At 40.0% G+C, this 27,174-nt stretch overlaps 1 protein-coding gene across 8 annotated transcripts in view; it reads left to right on the forward strand.

Annotated features, from left to right (window-relative positions):
* The window catches only part of LOC112692331 (optomotor-blind protein-like), a 45,088-nt gene that overhangs the window by 3,830 nt on the left and 14,084 nt on the right, over positions 1 to 27,174 (forward strand). For 3 of the 8 annotated variants that reach the window (XM_025566965.1, XM_025566968.1, XM_025566969.1), the window contains exons 2-3: positions 18,900 to 19,022; positions 19,798 to 19,951. In XM_025566965.1, the coding sequence (XP_025422750.1) occupies positions 18,900 to 19,022; positions 19,798 to 19,951 (277 nt within the window). Of the gene's footprint in view, positions 1 to 18,516; positions 18,631 to 18,899; positions 19,023 to 19,797; positions 19,952 to 27,174 lie in introns of all 8 variants that reach the window. The other 5 variants (XM_025566966.1, XM_025566970.1, XM_025566972.1 and 2 more) reach the window with 2 other exon arrangements.

A 27,174-nucleotide genomic window follows, 5' to 3' on the forward strand; every position in this document is an offset into this window, starting at 1 on the left:
GTTACACGAATGCGATAAAAGTTGTTTATTAACAATCAATTAAAATTTTTAAATCAAATGCTCCTCCGCCAATCATTATGATATTTAAAATTTGAATACCTGTTTACAGTATTCTTGATAATATTTATTGTAGGTACACTTTATTTAAAAGAAATACTGTAAAATTATAATTTTTTAAATTAAGTATGATTAACACAGTATAAATAATATACTTTGATGCTTTGAGGATAAAATTCCTTTATTATTTATTTGAATTAAACATGAAATATCAAGATTTTTATTTTAATAATGCTTTAAAAATATAATTTTTAAAACTAGTATAAAATATTTTAGTTTTAAAAACAGATAAAATAACATTTGTCATTTTAAATCACTATTTAAGTATTAATATTTTAAAATTAATTTCTACAAATTCCTACAAAATCTTTAAAACTAAAGTTTATTATTTTTATAACTGTTTAAATTAATGTTTAACATAGTGGTATCTTCTTAGACTTTCGACTTATAATTTTAACATTTATCAATTTTTTATTTATTTATAAATATTACCTACATTAAACGCAATATAATTTTTATGGAATAATCAATTATTTCAAAAATAATCAATACGCTACTATTATAAGTCTGACTTTAAATAAATAAATGCATTTTTTGTTCACTTAGTTAAAATCTTATAATTTGTTTTATTTATTTTTATTTTTTTCTAACTATTTGGCAGTAAGAAAAATCATTATTATACGTTATAGTTCTAGATATAGTTTTCAATAATAGTTTATCACACATTAGTTGCTTTTTAACGGTAATGACGGTCAATGGCACATATAATTTAAAAATATTTGCAATATCATTCGCATATGACATAAAATAATATCTCAGTACGTAAGTTTAGTAGGTATAATATTTGTATAAACGGTTATTTGTGTTTCCAGAAATTAAAAATCGACCGTCATAAAGTACGTCTATTACATTGTAGAAGATTATAAATAGATTATAAATCTTGATTTTCAAAAAACCATTGTTTTTTTGTGCATAATATTTTAATCAAGTAGACATAAACGTATAAACGATAATTTCATTTTAATGACCCCTTATTTTTTTTTTTACTCGTGGATTTACGGATAGAATAAATATGAATTGCCCGTTATTTTTATATTTTTCGCACTCAAAAGAATTTGTGGTCATTAAAATGTATATACAATTTCGTCCAACCGAATTTTTGTTATTACAGAAAGAATTAAAATCCTAAGTATTCTTTCCACGTGCCTTTCCGTTTTGAATAACGCATTAAAACCTATAAACTATAGAAACATTTCTTAAGAAATACACAATTTATACCTGCGGTTTGTGAACAGTACACATTGGTAAAGTGATGTATTTAAATAAAAATTCTCGTTGTGGCACCCGTCGACATTTACATTTGCGTGTATCCATTAATACAATGCGAAAACGAGTGCCAACTGGGAGTTTGTATGGCATGCACTCGCGTATAGTATATTATTATTATTCGTTGCAACAAATTTTTTAGATACCTTAAAAATGTAATAAAAGACGACCTATACGTTCATATCGCTGGCTTCTCGGGATAATGCTCATTCAATATTCTTTATGTACTATAGATATAATATAGGACGATTGTTCAATAATCAAAAGCGTTTACAGTGGATGATGATAATGAATTCACTAGCACCGTTTAATTTTTTCTTTAAAACTGTTACAAGTATATTCGGAATAATTTTACGGGTAAATTTTAATTTATCCAATAAAAATCGTGTGTCCAAATGATAGGATCAGTTGACGTTGAATCCCGTGTAGTGCGACGTGTCTTGGCAGACGTTGTTCTTTTTTTACAGAGCTGATCAATGAAAATATTTCTAATAACACCTATTTACCGTTCAGTGAGTATATGTAAATATACAATTGGTTTGATTTCTGGACCAAATAAGCCTTTTAGTTAATATTTTTAGCCTGATTATAAACTTAATACGAGTTCAGCACACACAGATATAGTATACATTAAATAGGCGAATCTAGGAATTCATCGCAGGGTGTGATTTTACCTCAAAGAGGCCTTCTGTAGTTCAAAATACCTCTCAGTTATCATACATTTAAGAGATGTTTCCCATTTGAAATAATAATATTAATAATATTAAATAACAATAAGATAATGTTTATTGACAATGTATAAAAATGTATTTAAATGTATAAATTGTTTAATACTGTAACGTGGTCAATCGTTACACTACTTGGACACAAAACCGTTATAACTGAAATGAGTATTATGGGCCCTACATAAGTTTACACGAGTCGCAGGGTGTGCTCTGGCATACCCGACACACTCTGTAGATTCGCCTATGATGCATTACAACAGTTCTTAGACATATATAGGTCCTATAATATTATTATTATGTGTATATATTGCAGCGTTCCCGGCCCATAAAGGTATGAATAATAATAAACACTGTTTTTATTATAAATATTAAAATTCGTTAATTTAAAATATTTATACGTCATCTATTCGGTACTGCGCATATATTGGTATACACTTCCAAACGATTCTTATGGCCTAATGCGAAGTTTGATTGTACGCGGTGTACGCGGTATAAACGCGTATTATCAATTATTATCTTACGCGATGGTACCACTCGTGTCCAAAATGTTATAGTATACCCGGTGTAGTACGAACAGTGCTAAAACATTGGGTAGTGTTTTAAACGGACGAATTACGAAGCCGATTAATTGGTGCCAACGAGTTTGCTGCTCGCACGTATTGTACGCAAACGCAATGTGCGCTTCACGTACATATACGGTTAGAACACTCCGTGCGGTACGTATGTGTGTGTCTAGTGTTACAACAAGGGGTAGAAGACCGGTAGCGGCGGCGGTCGACTGAATGGGGGCACACACACGCACACACACACACGCACACACACGCACGAACATGCATCCATGCACGTATAGGAACACACGCACAATCCGTTCCCGGGGTGGTGGCAATGGTCTCGGTGGGGTACCAGGGGTAGGGGGGGGGGGAAGGGACGTTTTTTTTTTTTTCAACGGCAACAATAGACTTTCCCCCCCACCACCACTGCATGCCCGACGATCGTTTCTCTTGGCTGGCTGTACGGGAGAAGGCGGCGGCTCCTTGACAATATACGAATAAAAGCGTGCGTGCGTGCGTGCGTGCGTGCCGAACGGACGGCGTTCTCTCTCTCTCTCTCTCTCTCCGGGTAATAGCCGTCGTTCGCGCGCGTGTACACGTTATCCGTGTGCTGATGAATAATAATAATAAAAACGGATCTACGTATTATAATACGCGCGCGCGCATACACGGGTTTGCCGCAGTGCGTTTTACGCGCGCGACACACGCACGCACGCACGTACCCGGCTCGCTCCTCGTGTACGCGATATCCGCTCTCTTTTGTTCTGTTCGCGACGCCGCCACCGCCGCCGCCCGTGTACGACGGCTATGACGCGTCGCGACGCGCTGTTTTATTATTTTATCGATCGCGTCGGCGGTGCCCGCGCCGTCGTGCGCGTAGGAAAATAACGGACGTCCGGAGAAGGTGCGATGGCGAAAAACGCGTGTCCCAAGCATTCCGAGGTAAAACGACAAAACAACCGACGACGGATCACCGCCGTCGCATTCGATACGTATCATAATCGTAGGCGCCGCCGCCGCCGCGTTTTCGACACCACCTCAACACGTGTTTGGATCGTCGTCCCGTAACGTGTGTGTAAACGTAAGGCGTGTTTCCAGTGGTTAAATTATTATTTCTCGCGTATTCGCGCGCACGACGTACATCTCGTATTCGTGCGCACGCATTACGTTCACCTATGCCGCGCGCGTGTCGTCATCGAGCGCGCGGGCACCGCTTACGATATCGTATTGCGTCGGCCGAGAGCGGGAGTCTGCGTGCGTGCGCGCTTGTGTACATAACCTCACTTCACTTTTACTACCGGTACGTGTACACACACACGTGTATATACGTGTACGATAACGCGTATAATACGACTACTACACACTCCGCGTAATTACCACCGCGACGGCGGCGGCCAACCGGTCAATAATAATAACGCGCCGCGAGGTCAACGTCAACCACCGCGGCGGCGGACGAGGCGCCGTCCACCGCGCCGGGAAAACGCCGCCCGGCGCGCCTAACGTTTTCCCCCCGGTAACCACCACCAAAGGTCCGTGTCGTCTACGCGCGAGCGCCTCTCGTTCCCCCCCCCTCCTTGCCGCCGATGATCTCTTGTTTTGCTACGACGAACGCGCGCGCGTCCTAGACGGGCGTACACAAAACGCGTACCGTCTGGTGCACGTATTTATCGTGTATCGCGTTACGACAAAACATGAACGCGTTTGCGCGCGCACATCGCGTCGCCGACGGTGGAGATACCGAATTCTGGTCGGCGGTTCTACGTGCGCGCTCGGCAAAGTATGCCGAATATAACAACGGGGTATCCCGTTCGCACGTCGATTTGAAATTCAACACCAACATAAACCCGTCGATTGTGAACGGTATACGTGCGGTATTTACCTATACGTTCCGCGCGTACCACGGTCCACGGGGCATCGTTAGATTTCGTGACTTCTCCTCCTCCTCCCTCTCCCCCAGGTGTCCGTATTTTTACGCTGTATAGGATATCAACCGCAACACCGCGTTGGCGCCGTCTCGTTGGATACGCGTGGAAGGGTTGCTTCGCTATACCGTACGCGTAGTAGGTACATCGTGTCATCGCAATAATAATTTATTACATAATTCGTGTGTTCTCGTAAAAAAAAATTGTTCCGATTTCCAACGACGTAACTTCTATACGAACAACGTGCGCTGTACCCTATTGTCGTGATCATTACCGGACGCAAATGTTTCACACACGTCATGACGACGAGTTCGGGCCTGGCGCGCGGTATACCTTATGCTCGCCTGCACAAGTAGAAAGTACACTTGTTTAACGGCCGCGCGCACGCACGTGCATTATGTTCCATAAGTGTGTCTACAGCATGAATTACATTTGTTGCGGATAACGATATAAAGTTTGCTTCGCGGTTTAACGATTTGTCCTACGCTAACATATTTCGACACCGATGGATGCTGCTGTAATCGCTGAGCACACAACGTTTCTAACCCGAATAATTGTTCGTACCCACAACATTTTAACGCGTATTCGGTCAATTACGAGAGTAAAGTATTTACACAAATCTCGCGGGTTATTAGGTACGTTGATCATACCGCCGCGGAGTCGCGTATTAAATTTGATAATTATCGTTTCAATCGCGCCTCGAAAATATTATATTACATATGCCTACGACGAAACTATACTCCGTCGTAAAACAATAATTAATATTTGTTCAAAAAGGAACGCGCAGCAGCCCATTTACACATTTCGATTTGAACGGATGGCCTCCTCTCGGTGTTCAACTTGTTGGATTGTGTTAAGCGTTCACGATGCCGATAATACCACATTAACGCCGCCGCGGTATAGCAGCTCGCGTACAATAGAGCACAATAGGTGTATTCCGCCGCGCTTTATTATACTTTTACGCTTGTACACTAGCGTATCGATTTTTTAGCTACTTCCGCGTTAAAATTGTATCTATTATTCAGGATTTTTTTTTCTTTTTTTTCGCGCTACGACGCGGTAAGATACGCCTATGTATGAATAATTATACTATAGTGCACAACGTGCGATTGCTTTAAGTGCCGCCGACAATAGTACAACAATAATAATCGTGTTGACCGTGTAAACGATCGCGAGAAGCAGACGATATATTCTTTAAACACGTAATAGTTTTCGCTTAATTTCGTTTGATTATGTGGCAATGTCTATTGCGTTATTAATCATCGCCATTACACGAGAACGTACTTATTAAAAACGCGTACGGATACCGACTGTAGAAATCAGGACTTGGCGCGCGACGACTTGAACCGTGGTGAGGTGGCGAACGGAGTATCCGTCCTGTACACGCGACAGGGCCCGTTCACCGTGCCGAGGAAGCTATAACGGCGTGGGCGCGGCGGGCGGACGAGCAAATGACTGCGGCGGGCGCGGAAGGGAAACGGAAAATTGGACGTGATTAAATAATAGCGTGAGCGCAAGGCGGCGGCGTTTGTGCGGTCGCGCGCGCAATTAGAGCAATTGACTAGATTGAAATCGGTATACGTTGTGCGTTCGTGCGATGTACAACGGCAAATAATGTATCCATAAATAATCGCCGTACGCGCATACGTTTTTATCGTTGTACCGTCTGTTAAGGACGAAATGTGCGCGAGTGCGGTGTGAAGATCGAATCGAATAACGCCTTGAGTCATTATTATCATTGTTGTTGTATGGTGTGCAGTAGAGGTACGCGTGTACCGCGCACAGTACCTACACGATACAAACATGTACACGTACAGTTTACGCGTACGATACGCGATCACTCGATAACATCTCATTGCCACACGTCTATCGAGCGTCGTACAGTCATCGTCGTCGTTATGAACCATAACGGTGTACACACTTCGACTGCGTGCATATACTGTTTCATTACCGAGACGATTGAAAATGAAATAAATTACGTTTACAAACTAACTTTCGCCAAGGCTTTTCGTTCGACGTTCGTTCAATCGGTATTGGGAACGGTATTTTGGTATCGTCGGTATTGGGAACGCGTTGTTTGCGCGCACCAAATACGTCGGAATACGACGTGCCGGACGTCGATTGTTTTATTTTTCCTGAACGATGTTACTTGTGTTTTCGACGTTTTCACGTTACATAATATTGGGGAATAGTACGGGACGGGGGAGCTCAGTTTTTTTTTTTTTTATTCATAGGTCTGATGTACAGGAGGGGAACGGTAGTAACGATTTGGCCGTTTGGGGTGAAAAGCGATGTCATGTTCTTTTTCTTATACCGTTCTGCTTACGTAGTGAACCGTACGTGCATTGCTCTGCCCTCGATCCGCTCACGCCCCGCCTCCCAAAACATTTGATAACAAAAACTGTAGATATCGGTTCTCCACGGTTTCGGAATTCGCACGACTGCTGCTGCAGTGCGCCGCCAACGAAACGGCGTCGAAAACGGTTTGCTGGTCACAGACTCATTGTTAGACTCATTCGAACCGCAGTACCCGTTTATTACGTTTGATTTCGTAATCGTCCATCGTCAGAGAGTAGTTGAGTAGCATGCGCGCAATGTCATCGTTGCAAACACTTCTGACGGCTGTTGGGTACTGCGCGTATTATATTACATTATTGTAAAAAGGCAGCTGCCGAGCTGTGGTATACGGCGAGACGTGTTCGTAACGCACAAAACGAAAACAATAAGTGTTAATTACAAATTTTTCCCGGGGTACGTCTGACCTGTGCACGGGAAACCTTACTGACAATAATGATACACCGTGGGCATGTGTAATACGACGAGAGTGTGCGGCCGTAAAAATTTAACATGTAAAGGCGTTCGAAAAGTTTAATCGAGGGAAAAACGTGTTTGTTTCCCGGTGGACGAAAAACCGCGACGCGTCGAGTAAAAAAAACATTCAACGCGCCGCGTACGGCCGGTCGGCAGCGGCGGCGGCGGCCAGGCGCCTGGTCGTTCGTGAGGCGACGACTATCGCGCGTATCGATCGGTAAAAGTGATTTTTTCTCCCCTCGCCCACTCCTTGCGGTTCACCGTACACGTACGGTTTTTAAACCGTTCTCTCGCGTCTATCATACACGAGCGCACACAAATCGACGACGCGCTTTTAATGTTTGGTCTCGAGGAATTTTTTATTTTTTATTTTTATTTCCAACGTTATTATAATTGTATATAATAATGTATAATACCTCCGTGTTAGGTGTGCTGGTACGTTCGCGAGCGCGCGCGCGTACTCTAAAAAGATAGAGTGAGAGAGCTAGAGAGAAAGAGAGAGAGAGAGAGAGAGACGGACAATCAAGACGTGTCTTGTTAGTGCGTGCGCGCGCGTGTGTGTGTGTAGATTGGTGTAAACCAAAAACAAACAGGACGAAGGCGAGAGACCCGGTAATTATAACATCCATCAAAAGAGAGAGAAAAAAAAATGGGAAAAAAAAACGCTAATGATAGGGTACCGTACGCGACCGGGCGGGCGATCGTAGCTCGTTATCCCGTCGTCGACGGTGAAGAGTAAATAGTGCGCCGGCGACGACGACGTGTACGTACCGTTCTGGCGTAGTGGTTCTCAGACGGAAACGGAACGCGCGCGGCCGCCTGGTCCGCGGCGGCCGTACGCTTTTTTGCACACCACTGAGCCGCTCGCTCGCGGCAACCAGTTTACCGCCGCGCACTTATTATATTTCATTATTTTCGTCGTCGCTCACTCTCGAGCCGGAGACGCGCGCGCGAGCGCACACACACGTATACTACAAACACGCACGCACACGCACACACGACGACGTATTATATAGTCTTTGGTGGCCGTCGTCCTCCCGTCCGCCGCCCACCCTTCACGGCCATTCCCGTATCGGCTCTTCATGGGAGGGCTTAATTATTCCATCAACGGACCCACGTCGAAGGGGCGTGTCCACTACGTGATAGTGTGTGTGTGTGTGTGTGTGCGCGCGCGCGCGAAAATAAACAATATATAAATCATAATGTGTACAGGTAACGTGCGTATAACCGAGGTAACGTACGGCACGTAGTACACTGTATTTTACGCGGTACGGGTCTCTGCGCGCACGTAATAATATTTTTGATATCGCGTCGCCCCGAGCTCTTTGTCGTACCTATCAGTTTTTTTTCGGGTGTATTTTTATACCTGTACGCGCACGTCGTATTCTTATCCGTTTCCATTATTTTTCGCTCCTACGATCCCTCACTCCTCGTAGTTCTTCGGAGACAGGCGGCCACCATCTGCTGTACGTTTCTATTCCTTATCTCATGTTGTATGCCCGAAATCGAATCCGTTTGCTTTCGAACGTTTCACCGGGTACGTACCGATTTCGAAAATTTGGTTGCACACCGTGTGAGCAGTGACCCGACGGAGTTCGTCAAGACGCCGAAATGGGAAACGACTGTAGTCTGCCCAGCGCGTATACTTGTGCAGTTTTAAGTTTCGTCCTTTTGTCGATTTCAATGAAGATGAGCAACTCGTGTCACTAAAAGTTCAATTCTATGAATACCTCCTGCACTATAATTTTATTAGTTTTTTGGTACATTTCCGTTCCGTACACGACGACGAATTACAATCGTATAACTGGTGCATGTAATTGTTATTTTCTAAAAAATAATGTCTTTTAAAGTTCTAAAAAGTACAATTAAACTTAAAAATTAAAGTAGATTAATGGTAAGTTAAAAGGTTTGGTTGTTAAATAGTCTGTCCAATGAGATACGCGCATACAAAATCATACCCTTTTGCCTTGATGATTAATAATTCACGAATTATTCACGACCATACCTATCAATAGAGTCGGAATTAAATTATTATCAATGCATCTAATAGTGTTTTTTCTATTCTTAAAATTATTCCACAGTGTATCTAAACGCATCCGCGTACAATCGAAATCATATAGAAGTCGAAGTATACCTATTATATGCGTATTCGAATAAATATAACGAGTTTAGCTATTGATTTATTCCGATTAGAGCTGTGAGTAGAATATCGTTATTATATATCTCTTTTATACTTGGTACATAGTATAACATAAGCGAAAAAACCATAACCCTAAATTATTATATACCGGTCGTCACGTTTTTATATACATCTTTTTCCTCCTTACATACAAGTTTCCTTCCGATAAATAAGTGTTCGCTTTGTGTGTGCATGCACTGAGGAATCGCAAACCGCGTTTAAAAATATATTTCAAACGTAGGTAGTTGTATACGTCCGAGCTTATGATTTATATTTGCATAATCGATATGTACTGAACACGTTAATAATTAAAATCGTTTAAAGTATCCTGCGATTATAATATTAACGTATAATTTAATATATCTCTCGTATGTATATACAAACCATATAATATTTATTAGGTATTCGTGTTTCCGCGAAAAGCGTAACATTTAAATATTGCAGACCTGCACTCACTCGAAATATGTGTTTATACTTATTCAAAACTGCCATAAACGCGTGGACTTAATTATTGAATCAATTTTTCATATAACCATGTATATATAAACACTATGATGTGTTAATTTGTTCATTTCAATAATAATAATAATAATACGAATAATATTGATTAAAAATCTAAACGATTTACGTGTGGTCCAAAAGTATATGGGCTCGAACACGCATTTTTCTTTGATGTGATAAAATTATTCAAAAATTCCTTCGAACCCTTGAGATGCTCTTATTCGCGATTAATTAATCAAAAGTTCAATCACTTTTATATAACGTTGATTTACGAAGCTCGTGAAAGAAAAACGTAATTAATTTGCATGAAATGCTATGTATGACAAATACCGCAAAAATAAATAAACAATTTTTTGTAAATCGAATTGATGCACAATATAAATCGGAATATTATTATATATATTTAACGCTTGAGGTTACGAAATTTATATTTTTATAAATTTATATTGACTAGGTCACGTGCGATATAAATATTTAAGTGCCGGTTTCATTTTTGTACAAGTACTCAACATAAGCTTGTGTTTTTACGTCCTTTGTAATTTATAGGTTTGTATACAGTCTATACGTAGTACACGTATATGTGTAGTTTAACGGATAAAAGAATTTTATGAAAGAAAAAATCGGTTTGTGATTAAAGTATTCATTGGATGAAAATAAATAATATGATTTGTCCGTGCATGTATTAAAAAACCATGTCCCAGGCGTCGCTGTCATCACGTGTACGCACGCACTTTACGAATTTCCCCTTTTCCGCAGGATTTTCAAGTACTTGCGTCGCCACTTATTTTACCAGCGTATAGTTGAAATGTCAAAACGACGGTGTCATAAGGGCGTCAATGAGATCATCGCGCACCGGTGTTGGGCTATATATATGTTGTACACGTGTATAAAAAACGTATTTGCATATCGTCATTTATTATTTTTCAGTTGGTCCGTTGTCGTTTCGCGAAATCGATCTCGACGAATATTTTGCTTCTAACGGTGTTTGACAACGTCTTTATGTTACATATTCTCCATCCGCGTTTAACCGTGTTTACTTCCGTGCCGGCTTTATGGGACGTTGTCGTATAATTTCAGTTTTTCCGTCTATAATGTATTGTCATGGCGTACGTGTAATGAAAAAACAAATTCACTCGAGCACGAGCTTCGGATATGATGAATGTATTATTACAAATTTAGTTATACTTTTAGATTATGTACGATTAACACGTATTCAAAACAGCCCAATATACCACAATTCAACTTTCAGTCAATATTTTAATTTAAAAATTTCAAAAATTTAAATTTAATTTCAAATTTCAATTAAAAAAAAAAAAAACAATTTTAATGGAGTAATGTAATAATTACAATTGTTAAATAAAAATTAAAAAAGTTAAATTAAAACCCTATAATGTGCAAAGGAAAAATATCACTGCATAATATGATATAATACAATATCAAAGTTGTCCTGGTGAGCACATTTTCTGTTGATCGCCGAACCGTTTGCCGTACACGTGGCGCCATACTCTTCCCGATGAAAGTATTATAAACTAAAATTCAACATAAAATTTAAAATAAATTTGGTAACTTGCACTTATGTATAAAACCTAGAAAGATTGAAAATATTGATAAGTAAAAAAAATTATTTTTATTGGCTAGTATAAATTAATCCGAAATACTCATATTTTGATTGGCTACTATGACTATTATGAATATAATTTAATACCTTAATGTCAAAATTTGTAACCATTTATTCGTTACCAACGAATGGATGCACATAACGTGGGTACAAGGCGTTTTAAACTTGTGTTTGCGTACTGTACAAAGTACACATTGTATATGCATGTTTAAGTATACTACGATATTTACGCGAAAAATAACACATTAAACATAATAATAACCGTATAACAGTTACAAAGTTCTCTGTTTAGCTTTCAGAGTCTAAATTTGTACATTTCTAGGTTTATGTATATATATATATATATATATATATATATATATGAATATGCGTAAATGTATGTATAATATATGGTGGAAATCTGCATTTGCCCAGAGAGTTTATTCGCCGGACCGTAATAAGCCGAGCACAAAGGACTCTCCACGACCTTTCTCTCTCTCTCTCTCTCTCTCTCTCTCTCTCTCTCTCACTCTCTCTCTCTTTCTACCATCCTCCTCTCTCACCCGTCGTATATCACCAAACATCCTCGGCATTCTTCAGGTCCGCCACTCGGCCGGTGCGGTGACAAGGGGAAAATATGGAAAAGCGCTCGTTTTTCCGGAAGAGTTTCTCTCCAGCGTGATACAGCCGTCGCGTCGCATCCGTTCGCCCTACCTCTCGCCCTGCCCGCACAACGATCTCTCCTTCGTCTCCGGTCAGGCTTGTTCATCCTTTTTTGCGAGTGTCCTTTAGAAAATGTTCACACCAGGCTAATTTTCGAGTCCCATTACAACGGCAGTACACAAGAGCACATCCCCGCGCGAAAGGTTAGCCTCGCGTCTGCGGAACGACCCGCGTTGTATAATAATAATAATATCCTTTTGACGTGTACTCGTATTATACACACTGCTGCTGCTGCTGCAGTATATTATACGTATATATATTCACAATACGCTGTAGTATGATAATAAAGCAGGATAGTGGCGGCGGCGCGCGGCATAAGCCTTCATTTCTGCACCCTCTCACCGGGTGTATATAACACTTTTTACCTCTTATCTTCTTTTTCTTTTTTTTTTTGTATCTTCGTGTATACTAGTACATTTATAAACAGCGTGTTTTCTGTTTACGTGTGCGTGTTTTATACTTTGTATACTTCACATTTCGCCTTAACGTTTTTGGTCGACACCTCAAAAGAGTGCAACGTTAAAAGAAAAAGCACAACACGTTTTACGCACATTGTTTATTTTTTTCATCCAGCCTTTCTTTTTTTACGCTCCACGTCCTGATTTTTTTTTTCGTGTTTATTATTATATTTTTTTATGGTACTTCTTTTTTTGTCTTGCGAAAACGCATTGTACACAATATGATAATTATTCCCGACGACGGGTTTACACTAAACGACGTGATGGAATTTTTTTAACGTGTATTTATTTACCTATAAGCAATTTTCACCCACTGTAATCTCGTGAAAAACGAGATGAAAAATCGCGTACGCATTTAACATCCCCGTTTTTGGCACGTGTTAGTAAACCGATTATTAGATGTCAGTGGTCGTTTAAAATGTTAAACTGACCTTGTAGACGTTAAAAGTATTAATTGTTATACGTTGTTAATTCATTGTTCCGCGTACCGATTATCGCTGTTAATTATCGAGTCCGTTGTGGAATTTTTTCCCAGGATATTTTTCCTATCTATATTTGATTAAAATTATTGGCTTTTCCGACGAACTGTAACAAACAGCGATTTTATTGTTTACGGGCGAGATATTATTTATACGTAAATCAGTAATAAACGTATTCCGAGAAACAGTGTTTAACGGTAATCTAATGTGTAGGCGCCACCGACCGAGATTATACTCAATGTTGTGGAAATGTCGGGTGTGCACATAAGACATACACCAAATATCATGTAGTTATAATAAAATATATTATATTCCTATTAATCGTTGTTGACCGTTTTCTCTATTCGTATATAAACGGAATGATCGTACATTAAACTATAATTCATAATACAGTTGGTTTAGAACAAGGATTCTCAGATTTTTATAAACACTGTATCCCTTTTTATCCATAAACTTTTTTGGGTACCTCTTTTTAGTTGGTTTTTAGTTAAATAAAAAAATTTAAATACTTACACACATTTTTATTTCGTTAAAAACTAACACGCGAAAAATGTTAAAAACAGAAAGAGCTTACTTATAATACAATTAATGAGAAGGGTGAGCTTAGTTTTGTTGACACAGTTGATCAATATAGGGTTCTAATTTAGTTAAATACAATCTTAAGTTGTCTTTGACATTTAATTTTTTTCTACATTTACCTATAATATAAATTAAAGTTGAATAACCGTTATCCACATAAATTATTTAAATTCAAAGGTTTTTTGGCCTGACTCGTACCCTTAAAAAATCTCGATTACCCCTAAGGGATTTGCGTACCACATTTTGAGAACCACTGATTTAGAATGTCGATAGAACTAATTAAATTTGAAATATCTCAGTAATCGCTTCTCGAGATGTGACTGTATCTGCAGTAATTAAATTATTATTATTATTTTTTTTTTTTATGTTTACGCAGGATAGACGTCGTAAACATTCACGTGCTTCGATCGTTAATATAAAATATGTGTATGTAATTTGCTTATACATATATGGCTCTCAAATCCAGTTACGCACGAGAAAATATTCGACTTATCCCCCCGTGCACGTATACAGTCGATTAAGTATAGGATTCTGGTGAATCTCTAACCCGGTATTATGAGTGCTGTAACCGCTGAGAGGGAAAGGAGTCCCTTCCTTCATTAGAATTATTCAAACAACAAATGAAATCAAAAAGTAAATAAAATTTAATATATCACGTATTATCTACAATCTACTAACAAATATACCGTTAAAAGTGTTACCATAAAACATTTCTACGTATAGAGTTTCGCAAAAAGCTCTTTTTCGAATCATGATCATCCCCTTTCATCCCTGTCGCCGAAAAAAAATTCTGCGCGCGCTGCTGTTACCGTGCGACGTGGTGACGCGTTCACTAGTACTGCAACTGCAACAACGAACGCATAGTACTACACGCGAAACGCTTGTCGCCGTCTTGTTCATACCTTTGTACGCGTTTATGCAAAGTGCAGAGGAAATATATGTCGTCTACTCGCCTGGCATATGTACTTCGGTTCAGTTTCATTTTTTTTTTATACCGCACGTTACACAAACGGTTTATTAAAAATTCGGCGCGTCGTCGTGGACCGGGTCGACCGGTCGGTCGGTGACGACCATAAAAAAAAATTAAAAAAAAATAAATAAATAAAAATAACCAACGCACTACCGCTGTACGGACCAACAAAGCGTTTATAAATCAAAAAGTGACGAGAGAAGGTAAAAATTAACTGGAATATTTTTTCGAATCTTCCGTCTTGCTCGGGCGCGCGCGCCCGCGTCCGTCTCCGCTTTTTTACATGTACCTATATTATATTTTACGACGACGGAGATGGGCGGACACGGGTTTTTTTTTTCTTCTCTCTCTCCTCGGCCCGCGGGGTATGTTTGTTTTTACTGCTGGCGCCACCACCCGCTGCCCGGGCACACCACTATCAATCATATCGCTAACCATCCGTACGCGCGTACTCGTATTATATACATACACTTGCGCACACACACGCACACACACGCACGCACGCACGACTCGTCGTTTTACCGAAATCGTTTTTATATTATATACACTCGTACACGAATACATACGTTTTATAAGCGTCGTCGTTGTCGTATTTCGATTATCACAACCCGACGATTGTAATTTTCTTTTTTCGTGTCTAATCCCGGCGCACGAGACGCGTGCATGGTCCGCGTGATTTACATTTAATTTGTCGGTGGTGCGACCCTTTATCGTTGGAAAAAAAAAAATTTTAATCCGTCTGCCGAACCGGTGGCGGCTGATGCGGACCAGAGATCGTCAGCTCGAAACCAACCTAACCGCGGTACAATAGAGGTGAACGTCGTCGTCGTGTAAAATAACCTCTCCCCGTGAGGTCGATAAAGAAAACCGTCCTCGCCGAGTCCTTCCGCGGGTGTGAAACGACATCGCCGCGCGCAGCGATATTAAAATCCGTATACGTTACTGTAACAGAGGTAGTACGTACGTTCACAAAGTGTTTTTATTTTTATTTTTTTCGGGTGCGCGTCGTCGTCGCAGTGTTTACACGGTACATTAGGTCGCCGGCAACAAACAACGACGACGAAAGTACAACGCGCGCGCCTTATATTGTACTCGGATTTTACATTATACGCCGCAGTTTTTACGAGTGTTTGTTGTGCGCGTACATGGTAGCAACCCATTACGTACAATAGGAAGAGAAACACCTTCTTCTTTGTCCAATCGACCGTGTCGTGTCGGCATCACCTCAACTGCCGCCGTCGCGCCGAGCCGCCCGCGGTGCCGCCGACACAAAATAACACTTTCGTCGGCCTTTTATACCGTGTTTATGTTCGGTCCGCAGGGTTTTAGGCGCCGTGTGAACATCGCGCGCTGCGAATAAAAACGTACGGATAGCGGTGGCGCGCAGGGTCCGACTACGATGTTTGCTCGTCAACGGACCGAAAGAAGTAAATCAAAGTAAAACAACCGTTTTCGGCGATTTCGCGGCATCGAAGCACGCGCGTTTTTTAATCGTCTAGTCGTAGCCTAGTCGCAGTTTTCCTCGTTTCCACGGACCGTCTTTTTACGTCTGGTAAACCGGCTTATAAAACATAATTACCCGATCATTTTTTTAGTCAGCTTTTTCTTTTTTTAGTTTATTTATTTATTTATTTTTTTACTTAGTATTTTCTGAACGTCGAATGAAATGAATAGTCAATTAACGTTCGATAAACTTATAACTTACGACTTTGCCCCTGAACATATTTCCATATCACTCAACGACTGCCGAGTATACGTGGAATCAATAATTAAATGCGTTGTATCGTCAAAATACACGTTTTGACAAGACAATGTCGCAATGGCCGATGTTACCGAGGGTTATTTTGAATATGAAAAAAAAAAAATTACCACCATATAAGTCCATCACTTCACAACGTAGTAGAGTTCGATTATAAATAAATATAGTTTATCATTCATGTAGTACGCGCGTATTTATTTAATAATGATGCTTTGTTCGATGCACTTTTGAAATTCTATTTTGATTTTAATACACTGGCCAGTTTCTCGGTCAATAAGGTAGGATCAAATCTGCATAGCAATTGAAAAAAATAATAATACTAATTTCGTATAAAATAATATACCCACACGGGGTATAATAATAATATACTCTATAATTGGTACAACTATCATTAATGTTAGAAGGGCTATATTTGTTCAGGTTACACAACGAATTTTTCCTTTTACGATTTAATGACTTAATTCAAATACATCATTGCGTATAAAGTATTAATACTTTAAAGTGTTTCTTTTTACGTATAAAATGAATGAATACTCGGGGATTTTTTAAAAACACACTAGTTTTAACAAAAAAAAAAAAAAAAATTACTCAGATTACAAATGTATTTTGTTTTCTGATTTTGACGTAGAGTGTAGGTTAAGCGTTTTAGAACGATATCGTATGGCTTTAAAATCCGTGTTCATACACAATGGATCGACAGCAAAATAATGGGAACAAATTATATTATTCTTTTTTTTTCACCCACATGAAAACCACATATACATTTTTTATTGTCCGATCGGATTTTTTTTTTCAACAATACGTGATAACATATACTATTGGTTTGGAAAAAAATAGAAATAAATTTAAAACCTATCATATTTCCTTCACAACGATTATATATTATGCACATATATATAGGATGAATATATTATTTCTGTCCGAATACAATATATTTCCATGGAGAAATACGCACCCCTGTGACCGATCGAATTCAGTTAAGTTCACTTCCGGACTTTGGATTTCGTCCACAAAACACGCCCTACTTCACGCGCCCCCGTAACCCTCTCCCCCACCTATAGCGCACTACCGCAGCCGGTTTCCTCGACTAATATTAACACACACGCTCGCACACACACATATACATATATATATATTATTTATTATAAGGGTTGAAATTTATAAAATGTACCGCGTGGTATACGTATAATGGAACGGGCGCTCGCGAATAATGGATCCTATATAACGTGTGTGCGGGGGGTGGTGTGAAAAAGGGCGAGCGATGAAGCGTACTTACCGTAATAATAAAGTGCGAGATATCATGCACTCATCCTATTGTGACGATTAAAGATGGCTGCCGTCGTTTAATATGGTCCGGGGGGCAGTGTGATATATACGTACGACGGCAGCAGATGGTATTTTTATATATATTATTTTTCGGGCGACTATGACGGGCGAGGAGGAGCAGTGGCACAGGATCAGGCGGCAGGAGAAGGATTTCCGATTATGATGTTGTTAGAGGGATGGAAACTATATACAATATTATGTACATATACATATATGCGTGTGTGCGTGCCTGTGCGTATATAGTTGAGCCAGACGTATTAGTCTCCTAGCGCGTGCATTGTGTGCACCTATAATGTAAGCTGTATATATAAGCTACGTATTGGTTTTCGCGGGGCAAGTAGCTACACGTATACGTGTATATTATTGTCCGTCCAAATTGAACAATACACTCATCGTGTACCTATGTACATTTACAACACCCCTAGCAACGTCGGCTATAAGCGCAATACCGCGTATATAATATATTGGTACACGTCGAGTGTACGGGATAATTTTTGTGCATTGCATCCCCCGTGTAGTAGAACGAGAAAATATTGGAAAATATTGTCCGCAGGCAAATGTTCCCGCAGATGAGGTTGCGGGTGAACGGTCTGGACACAAAAACCAAGTACATCTTACTGCTGGACATTGTGGCGTCGGACGACTACCGGTATAAGTTCCACAACAGGTACCTATATAACATATGAACGCGCGTATACAACATTACTCTAGCCAAATCTGTGTGTTACCTACGCATATATGCGTTGTTTGTTGTATATTATATATGAGCTGAGCTGTAGACCAACCCCCTGCCCCCTCCCACTGCCCTATACTACGAATATACCCTGTTCTTGATTTATTATTATTATTATTATTAATTTACTTGTTTTACGTGTAAGCCCGTACCTATGTTGTTTTTCTCGTATTTTAGTTTCTATTTTTGTTTTGTTTAATTAGGCGGATGTTCCCCGCTTACAAAGTCCGAGTAATGGGGCTTGACAAAAAGGCCAAATACATACTGCTAATGGACATCGTGGCTGCCGATGACTGTCGCTATAAGTTCCACAACAGGTACAAAAAGTAAACAAATTTCAATCAAACCACTAATTTTTTAGTTACATTGTGTAATGCGATGTACATATGTGTACATATATTTATATATGTACGTGTGCACAGCATTTATGGTAAAATAAAAACACTACATAGTAGTAAATTATTTTAAATTATATATGTACTATACGTATTTACATATGCATATATAATATTTCTTTTCGTTTTTATTGAAACATAGATTTGTGAACGTAATGAGACGAAATTTTTTTCTTATATCACGTTAGATACGTTTATCGTACGTAATTATTCGTATTATTCGTAATTTACATTATGGCCTTTTTGTGAAGTTGATTCCAGCTTCCTATTTTACTTGGCAACTTAATTTATTATTTCATTGTATCAAGTACATTTGGTCGATAAGCCGTGTGTGGGTTGATCCAGCTCAACAAATATATATATATATATATATATATATATATTACACTTTTATACGCGTGCACGTCTATAAATAATATGGCTTTATAATTTTTTTTCTTTTTAAAGTTTCTTAGCCAAATATATTATTTTTGCGAATGCATAATTTTTTTTAGATTTTATATTACAAGTAAACGATACGTTTTGTAACATTATTATTTTGCTTTATTAGTTTTTCTATCTATAGCTTTTTTTCGCATTATTAAGTTTTTCTATTGTTTTATTACCTAAATAATTATTACCAATGATTGATGAAATGCCCGACATCGCCACGTGCATACAACGGTTCCGTGAAATAACATTTGTGTGTATTTTAATGGTTGTTTAGCCGATGGATGGTAGCCGGAAAAGCGGATCCGGAAATGCCCAAACGAATGTATATACATCCAGACTCCCCGTCGACTGGCGAACAGTGGATGCAGAAAGTCGTGTCGTTTCACAAACTAAAGCTCACCAACAACATATCTGACAAACACGGATTTGTAAGTACAAAACCATATATAATATATATTTTATATAAAAATACATTGTAATATATACACTTATACATAGCATATAGTTAAATTACATTCTCCCCTTCGTCGTAATGAGCACAACGATTCGGTACCACATGATGTTAAGTTATATTATGTGTACATAATATTATGAATTAGAACTGTATTCATGAGGAAAATATTTGTTTAGCTCGGATTTGAAAGAAAAAATTATAGCACAGCAATCGATTTTGTTCCACGTACTCTATAAGTTCATGACAGCAGGGAATTTTGTTAAAAAATTATAATTGCACCGATTTATTTTTGAAATAACAAATTGTTCGGAAAGGAATAATCGTGTGTACGATTAGGATTTAACCGCAACTTATAGTTATTACAGTCATCGGTAACACAACTTTTTTCGGTTTATTTAGGTGCATAATAATGTGATTATATTCTAAATGGAATATAAACGTGTGACGTGTTTAAATAAATTGACGTGTATCACATAATGTACGGTTTATCATTTTGTCATTTCGAATAAATGTTACTTTAGTGCACTGTAACAGTAGTTATATTATCAAACGTCGATCCCTGCGACTATATACATAATATTGCAGATACATGATATGTACGTATGTAGTAATGTACATTTGAGAGAGAGAAAGAAAGAGAAATTATATAGTTTTCAGTGAATCTCAAGTGGTCTTATTCTGTCGTTCACTACTGTGTGTATATAATATAATATTCGTCATAACATGTATGTAAGGATCATAATAATGTTAAAGTGCGTTCGACGTACTCGTAGTGTATGCGGACGGTAAAAGAAATATCGATTTCCGACGATGACTGTGGGAATCGTGGACGAAAAAAATGACGCGACGATTTATGTTTATTTATTCTACGATATTAAAAAATGTATATACATGTAAGGATAAAAAAAAGGCGGGCTTGCGTGACACCCTTCGACGTGAACAAACATGCGTACAGCCGACTTTGTAGTTGGCACAAACTTAAACTGGGGTGCGGCGGCGGCGGCGGCGGCGATTCAGCTGCTGCTGCTGCTGCTGCGCCGTCGCGTCGTCGGCGGTGTCTCTCGTCGCCCCGGTAGTTGCAACGCGTTTACCGTTTCGGGGCGGCGGCGACGTCGGTGGTGACGGCTTGTATACATACGTCGGCGACGATACATAGTGTTGTTGTTAAGTGTTTCAACAAGGGTTTTGTGAGTGCGGGAAAGCATTCCGGTCGTTGTTTTATTTATTTATTTTTTTCCTCCCGTCGTCGTCGTCGTCGTCGGGGGTTGACACCAAATATTTGCTCGTTCGAAAAACTCGACCCTTTTAAGGCCGTCTGCGTGTGTGTGTTAAAATAGGATGTCATTATGTAAGAGCGGTGCGACTGTGACTTTTTGAGTTTATATCGCACACCGTACCGTTTGGAAGTGAACGAAATGCTCGCACGCGCACGCTCGCGGTATCGTGCGCAGAGATTCGAAAAAGATACCAGATTTTTATAGATGTTCAATTAACAGGTTCCCGCTGAGAACCAGACTTTTTCTATTAATTAGGGTGCTGTCGCCAATAGTCATTAAACGGTGGCGGCGCACGAGGGTAGCCAGACGGGGTTTGAGTGCCTACGGTCGTCGCCGCCACCGCCGCCGGAGACGCCGCCATATCGTCGTCGTCCGTCGCTTACCGACACCTTTTTAAGGCGATCCTATTCACACACACACACACACACACACATACACACATACACGGACGGACGGACGGATACTGCACACCACCCGCGCGTGTACGTTTCTGTGTTCTAAAAACAACCCCAACCCCCGCGCGCGTTCAGCCGACTAGACAAGCGCTAAAATCTCGAATTTATGGGACCCGCGGCGATTCTACACCCGTGCAAAGAAAAATAAAAGAGAACCGGCCAACACCGACAAACGCAGTTAATTTCTTTTCTTTTGGCATTTATTGCGAACATTATTGTACCGTACGCTGTCCCTGTTGTTCGACGAATCGTCAACATAAACGACCGTATACGCGCACCATTACAATATACTAATAACAGTCGTTACAGCATTGTCGTTGTAGTTTTATTTTATTTTATTTTATTTTTTTTTATTGTCGTTCTGTTGCGATCAAATGCAACTACTCGCTCAAGCCGTACAATATTTAAGTATATACTTGTATTGGCGACCATGTTCCTTGATGTTGAAATCGTAATGCCACACGCAAATTTCCATCGACTTAGTACACTCGTTACCGTCACCACTGCTTACGTACACTGCTTACGTACCATCTCAAAGAATAGTGTATCGCATTCCTGCAGGTCTTGATGGAGTGAATAAATACGTTAGTTCGCCCCCGTATCGCCTTGCACGCAATTTCCTACTCGAGAAAATAATAAAACACCCCCATCGGTCTGTTGTCGAATCCTACAAATAACGCGGAATAATAAAATGGAAAACATGTACCTATACGACGGCGCACACAATACACGGCCGCGGTACGTATCTATTATACCGGTATAATACACACACTGCAGTTGTATATCACAACGGTTGCGGTCGACCGAGATAGATAATATAATATGTATAAACATCCTTTGCGGGGCGGCACTTTGGTGGATGACCGTTTGACCGGAAAGTCGACACGTATATCTTTTTCGGCGAGCACATCACTGGCGACGGCGGTGTCCTTTTTTCTCTTGTGTCCGAAAAACGAATAACACACACCCTCGTGTCCAGTCGGCAATATTACACTTACAGGGTCGTGTGTGCGTGTGTATGCGTGTGTACCTGACACCGGGCCGCCAGTGCTGGTGGCGCCTGCGATTCAAGTGGGAATGTCACCTCCATCACCGGCGTCTGCGTACACTACTACACTTATATACAATATTTTATTATTAAACACATATATAGCGAAGCCTATCCCTTCGCCCCCGTTGAAGTGTTCAACACATTTTACACGAATACCTATTGCGCGTACGTATAAATATGATTTAAAATGTTGTAACGGAGTTTTTCCGAGGCGCCTAACCGGCACAGATGTGTTTCGCAAAAATATCAAGTCCAGCGGCGGCGACGATGTAAACGACTGTATTTTTGGCGTCCATAGACCTATGCATATATGTAAACGTTTATAAACGCAATACCGTTACCGATGTACATGTTTTGAACGCACAAAGTTTTTTCGCTACGCATACAGAAGACTGCGTGACGGCGACGTCAAGTGCGTTTGGCATGACGAGCACGTGTTGTTAAAAGGATTTGGCGGTCCAAAACATTGTTTGCACATCCGATTTCGGGTTTTCGACGTTACCATGGTACCACCGCTGTCGTACGCATGTACGTAGATCGCATACAAGGCGGCGATGGGAATGTGCGAGGAACGACGACGCCAAGTCGAGAGCGCGCAAACAACGCATGTCGCGTCCATTTCTGATTTGTTCACCGCGTCCGCTGCAGTTTCACGTGCGCATCGTGGATATAATGTAGTGTAATACGTGCACGTTTATATCTGTGCGCGCGCGTACACCCGACGCGCTGCTGCAGCGCTATAGATTTTTCCGTTGAACATTTTCAACGGGACCGTGTAAAATATCGAGAATTTCATACTCGTAAGATCGACTACGCACGTATGCTTATTCAGAACACCGATGTATAAATACTACACGTATTTTATGTACATACGGTAATTTATGTACAAACACACACATATATATAGGCATATACTGAAACTGGTTTCAAAATTACGAAAATCAACATTTTTTTTTTTTTTTTTTTATTAATTTAAATTGTTTATAATTTATGGAAATTGGAGCGCGTAAATAATCAACTGACGTTGAAAAAACATGTCGATAACAAAACAAACCATGTACAATGTAATCCCTCGCCTACACAACACATTACGGAATTTATTATTTTTATTAAAATCATTAAAATATTCGTGTAATATTTAATATGGTTTTTTTACACAAATAATATGAACGAAATAATTTGGATCGTATTCTGAAACATATAATTTAATAACATCTTGATCGTGAAATATATTATTTTTATTATAATTACGCCAAGAAGGCGTATACGATTATATAATCCGTTTCAAAGTTTTCTGCAGTGTAAACTTGCACAGATAATCATTTTTTGTCGAATAAAAGGTAAACGAATAAGATACATAACTACGAATGGATAATATATTCGTGAGAACATATTTTTTTCTCCCCTTGAAAACTTCAACTGAAAAAAGAAACGAGTGTTAGGGTACATTCTGAGAACTTTCAAATATCTGACAATAAAAGATACCTATACATAATAAGTTATGTTTGGTGTGTACACGGTAACAATTGTTTAAAGTTCGAAAGTCCAATTTATTTAGACAGCGAAAACGCGTTTATGTTCAGCGTATTTATTTAATATTATGTATTGATTGCACAAAATTCGAAATCGCTGCCGAAGTGACGTTCGTTTGTTGTAAATCTATAAATGTTGGTACTTGCGAGTGTATTATATGTAGGTACGTACAGACGAAAGAAAATATGACGAGTATGCGTGGCAAAATTCTCGTTGTAAGTATCCCGGCGTGATACCAAGGAATTTAACGATTATTAGATAATCCGAAGAAGACGACGGTAGCCGATGATTACGGAAAAAATCTTTGAGAAAAAAAAAACCAAACCCATTGTACACACGCATATTCATATATATATATATAGATTACTCGAGCGCGTTACAGATGAAGACCGTTATCATCGACCCTACTCGAAAATTGTTCATTTTTTAAACGGCAAGAGTAGGCAGCAAAAAAAAAAAAAAAAAAAATAAACAAATATCCTTAACCTGCGCCGACGATTATTGTATACCATAAACTCTCTGTATATTATACGGAGGAGCTATGTACGCGCGCGTATTGCGAGCTCCCGTTTTTCCGCTCTACCGGATTTTTCGTGCGGACGCACCGACAATAGGACTTGGGGATGTGCGTAGGCCACCGAACTACGTAGATCATATTGTGCGATCATCGCTGCCATTGCAGCGGTGTGCGTTGTCGGCGTCCGTCAAATGGGAAAAAAAAAAAAAAAATAAACATAAAAAGAGATAACATTTTCGGGTAGGATTAATCGCGGGCCACCGAATTTCTGTAATCGACTCTCTCGCCGTACATAATATAAAATACGAGCGGTCGGATACACGCACACGCATCGTGCACACTCACACCCCCATGGGAACGTGTATTACACCGCGTTCGTCCGTGCGTGCGTATGTGCGTATGTATACGTATGTTAAGTATAAAAACCCATCCCGCGCGCCGCATAATGTTATTAGACCACCGCGCGCACACACATGAGTAGCTGTTGCACCGAAGACACGAGATCCCACTGGGAAATCAGCGTGTACGGTATGTATTTTATCCTGTTACGCTACCGCTGCTCCGGTATAAGTCGAGAGAAAATGCGGCGCTCGTGGCGCGTTGAGGGAGATTCAAAGTGCCGTGGATCACGAGACACCGCAACGGTATACGTTCGATACGATTCGGGTTACGTGCGTTGCGACGTTCGTATGGATCGCACAGAAATATAATATGGAAAACAGAGGCCGACGGTAAAAATAAAGTGTTGTAGAAAAAAAAAATAATTAATCCTTAAAATCATCGCTTGCGGTGTCGATGTATAATGTCACTGGTTTTTTTCCCCTCCGATCGTGCGTTAATTGAAACTGTGTAAAACGTCGATTCCGATCATTGTCGTGCATATCATTATCGTGCGGCCGTCTGCGGCCGCGGCGTCTCCTTGTTATGGTAATCAGTTGTGTGTTTTCGATCGGATCTATTTCGGACGAAAGTAAAGAAAAAACAAAAAATAAACCGATAAATTTGTTTTTTCACCGACGTGATTTTCCGACCGCGGCGACATCGTTTGATACGCGTTGCCACAACCACCCGGTGGGGGTATAAAACAGCGCGTAGATCGGGACGCCCAAAGGGGATTATCCGGACCACACCCTTCATCGTCGAACGGTCATTCGCGGGCGCGTTTCAGGCGCGTGTTCGTTTTCACACCACCTTGATAGGGTTCGCGTGCAATGCCCTCCCCGCGATCGACGAAATAAAAATAAAAAACAAATGCTGCGCGAATATTTTTCCGACAACAAGAAACACTGCGGCCAACCTCCGTATTTGTGCGACGGACGCAAATATTCGGGTGCCGTACACCACATCCTTAGCGCTACGTACAATCTGTATTATGTGTGTGAGCGTGGCAATATCGAATAAAACCAGCAACGTCGTTATTATTGTCGCGCCCTGTTCAATTTCAATTTTCGAAAAACATCACGTTCGTGGTTGGTCTGCCCGTGAAAACATCGAGCGTACGCTGCAAAATAATCCGACGACGCACGCGGTTCGCGCAAAGAACATAATTTTACATCGCCGTGGCGTACATTTTACGATCGTACGGTTATGGCTATTTTACACGTCGAAAAAAAACGTCTTTAAACTCTTCGTTCAATCGTTGTTGGAGAGAAAACGTCACACTGGTTCGTTTTGTACACATCTCATCGTCGACTAATATGCACACACATTCAATCGACGCACACATGTACATGGCCCGGTGCTGTGCTCGGTATTCGATGGTAGCAATAGATAACCAAGAGTCGTTCTTTTGTCGGCATTAACACGCCGGTTGGTAGAAAATTCGTAACCTGAACATATTTCCGGAGTTTATTGACGTTTAACAATGCGACGCTGGAAAAAAAAGGGAAAAAACGTTATCACGGAAAAAATAGAATATACAATTTTGAATAGGAAAAAAAAACGACCAACAAACGAATCCACCGGAAAATAAAAACAACAGAAACGGTCGTAAAACATCATATATACACGGGTCACAATGAAGAATTTCAGGTTAATTGTGCCGGCTACCATATAGTATAATAAAAACAAGAGGCGTATTCTGGTTAATTAAAAAAAATAAAATAAAATAATAATAATAATAATACAGGAAAAAACCGGAATATCGCCCCGTTTCTGCTGGTGTTGATGCGGCTGCCGTGCAGGCTAAGGACTCATTCACACCGAATGTTTATTTATTTTTTTTTCGCGTCTTGTACGAGGCGGATAAATACTGTCGTCGGTGCTCCTGCCTGCGCGCTCGCGCGCGCCCTGCTAGTTGCAGCGGTGAGATAGACATCTCCACGGTGTGCACCGTTTGCGGACAAAATGTTAATGCGCTGAAAT

Source organism: Sipha flava, unplaced genomic scaffold (genome assembly GCF_003268045.1).
Source record: "Sipha flava isolate LNK unplaced genomic scaffold, YSA_version1 73_pilon_pilon, whole genome shotgun sequence".
NCBI classification, from domain to species: domain Eukaryota; kingdom Metazoa; phylum Arthropoda; class Insecta; order Hemiptera; family Aphididae; genus Sipha; species Sipha flava.